This window comes from Barbus barbus (genome assembly GCF_936440315.1).
Source record: "Barbus barbus genome assembly, chromosome: 7".
Lineage (NCBI taxonomy): Eukaryota > Metazoa > Chordata > Actinopteri > Cypriniformes > Cyprinidae > Barbus > Barbus barbus.
This window is the reverse complement of record NC_136735.1, coordinates 4,044,307-4,052,680: the sequence shown is the minus strand read 5'-3', so window position 1 is coordinate 4,052,680 and position 8,374 is coordinate 4,044,307. Positions and strand designations below refer to the sequence as shown.

General features: G+C 36.1%; 2 protein-coding genes across 2 annotated transcripts; both read right to left on the bottom strand.

The window, feature by feature from the left end:
- Positions 1 to 775: 775 nt before the first annotated feature.
- Positions 776 to 3,812, bottom strand: LOC306872981 (GTPase IMAP family member 8-like). Its single transcript, XM_079421960.1, has 3 exons — positions 3,668 to 3,812; positions 1,828 to 2,688; positions 776 to 1,728 (listed from the first exon to the last, which is right to left on the bottom strand). Exons 1-3 carry the CDS (start codon positions 3,684 to 3,686, stop codon positions 998 to 1,000), a joined length of 1,611 nt encoding a protein of 536 aa, XP_079278086.1. The 5' UTR covers positions 3,687 to 3,812; the 3' UTR covers positions 776 to 997.
- A 1,656-nt stretch (positions 3,813 to 5,468) lies between these two features.
- Positions 5,469 to 8,357, bottom strand: LOC306872985 (GTPase IMAP family member 8-like). The gene is made up of 3 exons (XM_079421966.1): positions 8,225 to 8,357; positions 6,592 to 7,401; positions 5,469 to 6,391 (listed from the first exon to the last, which is right to left on the bottom strand). Exons 1-3 carry the CDS (start codon positions 8,241 to 8,243, stop codon positions 5,706 to 5,708), a joined length of 1,515 nt encoding a protein of 504 aa, XP_079278092.1. The 5' UTR covers positions 8,244 to 8,357; the 3' UTR covers positions 5,469 to 5,705.
- Positions 8,358 to 8,374: the final 17 nt, after the last annotated feature.

Here is an 8,374-nt window from a genome sequence, read left to right as displayed (position 1 = left end):
TAATATTTAGGAGGATCTATTGACAGAAATACAATATACACAACTATGTTTTCAGGGGTGTATAAAGACGTTATATGTACAGTTATGTTTTATTACCTTAATCTACATACACTGAGGGTCCCCCTTACAGGGAAGGTGCTATTTTGTACCACCATGATTTTAAAGTAGCCCTAAATGGACAAACGCGTTTCATCACTATGTTGTTCCTTCATATAAAACACTGACACATAGAAGAACAAGTAACACAAATATTCTCAATAACATAATCTTCTACCTTGAAAATGTGATGTAGTTGTTCACTCTATGTGTCATGCTGATCGCATGCCGAATCTCTAAAACGAATCATTAGCCACGCCTCATACCTTGAGCTGATCGGCTGGTTAAAACAAATAACTTCAAATGTGTTACAGAGCCACAGCCTTTACCTTTTTGAGGGAGATAAACTCACAAAGCGAGTTATGACTCCACATTAAAAATAAAAACAAGTAAACTACATGAATATATGCACTGTTTTCAAAAAGTTGTTTCAACTTAAAATAATTTGTTACCACACTGCCTTAAATTTTTAGTTTAGTCAACTTTAAATTTTAAGTTACTCAATGTTAATTTAAGGGACAACTGGAATATTTTAGTTGACTAAACTAAAAATTGTAAGTCAGCAGGGTAACAAAATGACTGACAGACAGCAAGTTTTTTTAAATTACTACTGAGAATGGAAAACGGCAAAATGTGATTTAAATTAAAACACTTTTCCTTGATTTTTTATTTATTTATTAATTCTGAGATCATGTATCTTTTTAACATTGTTTTATTTGATAAACACATATATCTAGGACCAGCCTAATAATAAAAAAAGCATAATACTTATTATAAACAGTACAATTTGTACATTATAGTTATGCACTGTTATTGTTAGATTCTGTAGTGTTGAAGAAAATACAAATCTTAAGTATTTTGCAACTATTTGTGTTCATACTGCTTTGCTGTTGGATGCTCTTTATCCTTCAAGCCCACTTTTAGCTACCGCTGCAGCTGCTAGCGCTCCTAAGAATAAAACTAACATTCCTTTCAGCCAGTTTGATAGGTTTCCTTTGACTATCTCCTCTTTCTCGCTGTCAGTCTCTTCCTGATATTTCACAAATGTCTCACTGGTGTAGTGCTTCCCTCCATTTCTCTCCACCATCTTCTCAATCTTCTCCAGCAGTTCAGTGACCTGAGAGCGATTCTCCATGTTTTTATTGTTGAACGAGTGAAATCTGCCATCAAAACTCTCTGTAAATGCCTGTTGATCTGGACTGTCTCTAATATACTCATCTAATGATTTTCCCCTCAGATGATTAGTATGAGTGAACAGGATGATGGTGTGATGTAAAGCATCTTCTCCGATGTTCTCCTGAATCCATCTCACTGTGTTTTTCTCATCATCTGTGAATTTCTCGTCCAGTCTGATGACCAGCAGAAACACATGAGGACCAGGATCCGTCATCTCTACACACTTTTGTATTTCAGCCTGCATTTGGTCTCTCGTCATCGATGGATCAAACAGTCCTGGAGTGTCGATCACTGAGATGTTTCTTCCACACACATCAGCTTCTTGTTTCTCACAGGTTTGACTGCTTGATGGGAGACTTGTATTGATTTTGAATGCATCTCTGCCCAGGATGGAGTTTGCTGTCGAGCTCTTTCCAGATCCACTTTTACCAAGAAGAACAATCCTTAGATCAGCCACTGTGAAGAAAAAGAGTTTAATAACAACATACCATATTAATAAGATGTGTAAGTTATCAAAATACGCATTATACAAGATATAAACTGCTAAATATTTACCTTTTATTAAATAATTTTCTGGTGTCTGCTTGATCAAACACGTTTTATGTGTTTGGTTGCTTTGATTTCCTTCTGGAGATCCTTTTTCACTCTCATTTGGTGCTCTTTGGTCTTTCTGAACAGTGTTTTCTTTCTCTTCTTCTCTGACCTGATGCTCTGCGCTGTTGTCTTCTTCTCTATTCTTCTCTTTCTCTTGGCTCGTTATTTGTACCTCTACACTGATCTTCTCCTTTCCATCTTTTTGCTTCGTCCTCATCTCATCTTGACTATTCTTGACCTCTTTAACATAATGTTCTCGCCCGTTCTTCCTCACAACTTCATCGATATTCTCTAACAGGCTTGCGATCTGTTTCCTGTCTTTCTTGTTTTTATGAATGATCACATGACATTTCTCTTCGCAGAAGCTCAGGAGCTCTCTAGTTTTTCTGCCCAGCCTGAACTCGATCCATTCTCGTTTGGACATCGCCTCTCTTCCCGTGAACAGCACCATGGTGAACCTGAAAGCGTCCTTTCCGAAGTGCTCATAAATCTTTTTTACAGTCTTCACCACGTCTTCTATGAATCTGTCGAGTCGGATGACAAGCAGGAACACGTGAGGACCAGGATCAGAGAGATACAGACTCTTCATCATCTGCTTCTTCATTCCTTCATCAGTCAGATGAGTGTTGAAGAATCCTGGAGTGTCAATAATGGAGATGTTTCTGTCTTCTACTCTTCCTGTCTGTAGCTCAGTCTCTTTGGTTGTGTTTTCTTTAAATGCCTCTCGACCCAGTATTACGTTGCCTATTGAACTCTTTCCAGCTTCACTTCTTCCGATTAGCACCATCCTTAGCTCTTGTACAGCAGGTGGTTCATCGGACTCTGGGAAATAGTAAGAAATAAACATTAGACATAATAGTAAGAAATACATGTTATAGATACCATAAGGTAGTAGAGTATAAAACTGTAAAGGTTTGGATCACGAGAAGTGTGCTACACAATAAAAACACTTGTTTAATAATAAGAGGAACTGGTATGTTCTGTGAAATTGGTGGGGGAAAGGGGAAAAACTGAGAGAGAGAGAGAGAGAGAGAGAGAGAGAGATGCAGAATACATGACTACAAACTGAACATCAATACCAATAGGCTTCCAACAATGGGTGTGTTCTCTTAAAGACACAGTGTCTTAAATACCAACACATAATCCACAAACATTACACACAGAACTAAAGTATAAAATAAAGATACAGAAATGGAATATATATATATATATATATATATACACATAAAACTCAAAATATGAGAAAATATGACATCAGTACATTATGGCCCATGTACAGTAACATCAATTTACAAGAAAATACACTTCAAAGGTGAAGTAATAATATTTTTGATTAAATATATAGACTATCTTTTTTTTTTTTTAATTGGCTCTTGTAAACTTTGACTTAAAAAGAAGTTGCCAAAAAAGTTTGATAATTTGACTAAATTAAATTATCCCAATCAAGCCTAAAATTACGCATCTAAAAACACACTGATCGTATCAGAAACATAATAACTACAATAACAGATCACAAACATGATAACCTGGCAGCACGCAGGTACTCATGTAGTGTATGTAATAGTCTACTATTACTAACTAAACATTTGGATACATTTGGATTCCATTTTATTGTTATGTGAATATATATATAATATATATTCAGAAATCACCCATTTTAACAGTGTGTAAAACACGTGTTTGTCATTGAGATCAGCTACAATCTAGTTAAACAGGTTTTGTCATGTAGGTTTCTCTAATATTGTCTACAGTGACCATCATATCAGTTTTCTAGAATTATAGCACATAGATTCAAACATACCTGTGTGTTCTGGATTCATTTCTCTGTTGATTTGGCTGATGTATGTTAGTTTCACCGCAGTAGTTCAGTATCTCAGTGTGAATCCAGTGAGAGACTGAAGGTATTTGAGCTTGAACTGTTGTGTCAGTGAAACTCCCTCTATTGTGATCAACTGATGCCAATAAACTGACTAACACTGTGGCATGTGATTGAAAGACTTAATGACACACTTTTTTTTCTTTTACAAAACCACATTTGAAGGTAATTTAATACAGATGGGTGATTCAAGCAAATACCTGTATTATTATTTTTATTAGTAATTCGGTCAATTTCATCAGCAGTAACTGAGACTGAATTTTTAGTGATCAAAGAATAACAATTAAAATTAACATTTTACATTTTGGTCACTGTGTTCATCTGTATAGTCAAAGTTCACATCTCTGAGCAGTAATTTCAGTCACAGAATGAAATAAAACACAAAGCTGCTGAATACCAGACGTCACTGATTTATTTTCTTTCTTGTTTTTTTTTTTTTTTTTGTGGGGGGGGGGCGGGGGTGTTTCAGTGCTCCACCCTTTAGCACGTTAAACCTGTTGAACAAGCACACTGAACAACATCTGAAGAGTGTTTGATGTCAGTAGGAGTTTACTGACGTTGCAAAATGCACTGAAAAAAAGTTGTAAACAAAAAGGATATTGGAGCATGTTTTACAAGAAAATAGTATTTCTACTTAAACATTTCATGTTCAATTTAATTTTGTTACGTGCCTTTTTCAGTGTGCAAAGTACATTTTTTAGACATAACAAAAAAAATGCAGAAAAACCTATTATGTGAAAAAAATAAAATAAAATAATAATAACATTTAATTCTGTAACATGTTATTTTTGTAATTTTTTAGTCACGTTTCCCACCAAAAAATGGCACCATAAAAGCAAAAGAATAGCTTTAAATTCAGAGAAATCCAGATCCTGCCTGGATAGCATTGCCATGCTTCATGGGTCCGTGTGCTCTTTCCATGTGTGCGTGTTTTGTGTTTTGTGTGGTTTTTGCCACGTCTGGCAACCCCACATCCTAATCAGGTGCTTCACCTGCAGCCTATTTCACTGCCTATATCTGGGCTCTCTTTCGCAATCCTTTGTCAGTTCGTTGTCTTGCTCACCTCTGTTTGTTCTCTCCTTGGCTTTCAGTTTGTTTTCTGTGATCGTGCTCTGCTTGGATTATTTCCTCCTTGGCTGGATTCTGGTTCACTGACGCACCCTACCCTCGCATTTTTTAAACTGCTATTGTTCCCTTATTCTGTGAGATAATAAACTGTTATTCACTCGCTACTGGATCTGAGTCTTTGATTTTGTGACAAGCATGGCAGAGCAAAACCTGAAGAATCTATTAAAAGTCAGAAAAAAAATATATTAAGAATCAAAAGAACTGCTGCTTGTTTATGTTCCTAATGCCTGAGTTAGTTATGAATGCCTTGAGTGTGGATTTTTCATCTCTTTATGATAATGAAATTGTCTGAGTTGACTGATTGCATTGGGACTGGCTAAAGTCTAGAGTCTGGGGCGGGTTTCTCTTACTGCATACTTCATTTGAATGCTTCAACATCATTGCCCAGGTGCTTTATCTCCATATATAAGCACCGCCTCCTAAAATGCATATAACATGCAAATCGATGCTTTAGACTTTGATGACTTAGTCTGTAGTCTTAGCACTTTTTTGAGTGTTGGTATAGTTTTACATATCTATCGTGAAACAGTTACTTAATATTACCCCACACTCTTTCACAATTTGTGTTCTGCTTCTGTAAACAAAGCCCGCCTTCTTTGATTTGATCGGTCATTTTAATTAATTTAATGAAAAAAAAAACTTACAACAACAAGAAAAGCGTCGATAACAAATTTGAATGCATTATTAGTACTGCAATAAGAATAAAGTAAACCTCTAATACAGTCATATCTCAGTCCTAATATAATAGTGCAATACAGTTCACTTCAATCTCTGTTGGATGTTTTAAAGTAAATTAAGGAAATTATCATTATTATCATCATCATCATAAGCATGCTTACTTAAAATCGTTTAATACAATAATACGTAATAATACAAAACATGTTAAAGCAATCATTAAGATTATGATTGTGAGTGTCTTTCTCTGACTCCTGTTGAACGTCTGACTGGTGTAGTATCCTCTTCTGTTCTTCTCCACTAGTGTCTTGATCTTCTCCAGCAGTTCACTGACTGGAGCTTGATCGTTGTTCTCCACATTATTAAAGACGTGATATCTACCTTCACATTCATCCACTAACTTCTTCAGCTCTTGTGTTTCCTGCAAAATTTCTTCTAAAGGTTTGATTAATTTATCAGCTACATTGAACAGCACTATGGTGAATCTCTTAACATCTTCTCCAAAGTTATTCAAAATCCATTTGACTGTGTTTTGCTCTTCCTCTGTGAATCTCCCCAATCTGATGACCAGCAGAAACACATGAGGACCAGGAGCAGACATCTGCAAACTCTTCTCAATCTCAGCCTTCAGATGATTTTCAGTCATGGACGTGTGAAACAGCCCAGGTGTGTCGATCACTGAGATGTTCCAGTCTTCCACGTTTCCCTCATGTTTCTCACACAGCTGAGTTGTAGATTCAGAGGAAAAACGAACTTTAAAGACATCTCTGTCCAGTATCGTGTTTCCCTTTGAACTCTTTCCTGATCCAGTTTTACCCAGAAGAACAATCCTCAGGTCTCCTTCCACTGTGAAACAAAGATTAACATAAACTATTATGTGGAAAGCTCTTCAACAGTTCACTGATTATGAAATCTTGATTTAATACACAAATAAAGGCTTTAAATTACTGTTGTTCATTTACGCAGTAAACAGGACACTTTTATATCCTACATATGTAGATTTTCCATCTGTTTCCTGAGATCTTCTTGAACTCCTGCCTCCTTACCTCTCAGATACTGTGTTTTCTTCCCACTCACATCCTCTTGTTTCTTCTCATTATCGGCTTTTATACTGCTTTCTTTGCTTTTGGTTTTTATTTCCTCCTCTTGATGTATCCCTCCTCTCTCTTCTCGTCCTTTCCTCATCGGCTCATGTTTCATTCTCTCTTCTTGTTTTAGCCTCTTTTCATCATTTTTAAATGTCTCTTTCTGCTCTTTAGGTTTTCTCTGATTCTTCAGGTGGATTTCATTGCTGTAGTTTTGTCCTCCATTGTTCTTCACCATTTCATCAATACCCTTCAGGAGCTTTATGATTTGATTCAGATCACATTCATAATTGCTGTTCATTACATGAAATCTTCCCTCAAAGTAGTTCAGAATTTTCTGTGTTTCTTCCCTCTCAATGATTTGAATAAACTCTCTTTTGGAGACTTTTTCTCGTCCAATAAACAGCACCATGGTCAATAAAAACGCTTCTTCTCCAAAGTTCTCCTGAATTTGCTGGACAATGTTCCTCTGCTCCTCTCTGAAGGTCTCCAGGTTGATGACGAGCAGGAAAACGTGAGGACCAGGATCAGCAAGATACAGACTCTTCATCATCTGCTTCTTCATCTCTTCATCAGTGAGTTGCGTGTTGAAGAATCCTGGCGTGTCGATGATGGAGATGTTTCTGTCTTCTACTCTTCCTGTCTGTTTCTCACTCTCTCTGGTTCTGCTCTCTTTAAATGCCTCTCGACCCAGTATTGCATTTGCTGTTGGACTCTTTCCATCTCCAGAGACTCCCAATAACATTATCCTCAGCTCATTTAAATCGGGCTCTGAAATAAATACAGAAATAATTGTCAGAAGTAGGTAAAGTCTTAACATTGTCACAAAGAACTTTGTGATTATGTTCCTCTCTATCAGCATGTAGCCAACAATGTATTTTGATTTGTGAGTCTGTAATTTACTTTTGTATGACTGTATTTTTCTTTCATATGCTTTTGTTTTAAGGCATGCTAATGTGGTTTCTATATTTTGTTGTCAGTATCTGGAGAGAAGCTTTCAAATAAACCAGTTCAAGAAAGCCACTCGCATTTGTATCAAAGTATCACGATAATAAGAGGAATTAGTGACTGTGTGTTCCATCATTCGGTGACAAAAACTGTATAAAAACTATTTTATATATCTATATTGCGATAGATATTAATGTAACAACACTTCCGCTATTATCATCATAATTTACATAATGACATGCATGGGTTCAGACCTTGAAAAGGTGTGATTGTTGTATTTTTCCTTTGTAAATGTGTTTATTTATTTTTCCTTTTCTCTTTCTCATTTAAAGCTGCCCTGGGATGTTTGGGACTTCTTATTGCAAAATGCAAACCAGCAAAGTATCTTCACCCTAAACTTATGTGTCTAAAAAACAGATTAATTTATTGACATTGATATTTACCATTGGTGCAAATACCGACATGTTTTATTATTGAAGATATGTTCAGAACTGTATCACCCATGTTAAAAGTGTGTAAACAAGAGTCATTGAGATCAGCTACAATCCAGTCAAACAGGTTTTGCTGTGTACATTTTGTAGCAAAAATATTCTACAAGGACTATTATATCAGTTTGCTATAATATAGCACATTAATTCAAACGTACCTGTGTGTTCTGGAATCATTTCTCTTGAATCAGTTGGTTTGGCTGGTGTCTGTAAGTTTCCCTGCAGTAGTTCAGTCTCTCCGAGAGAATGAAGGTATATGAGCTCAAGCTGTTTTGACAGTGAAACTCCCTCTAAACCAATGAAAATTA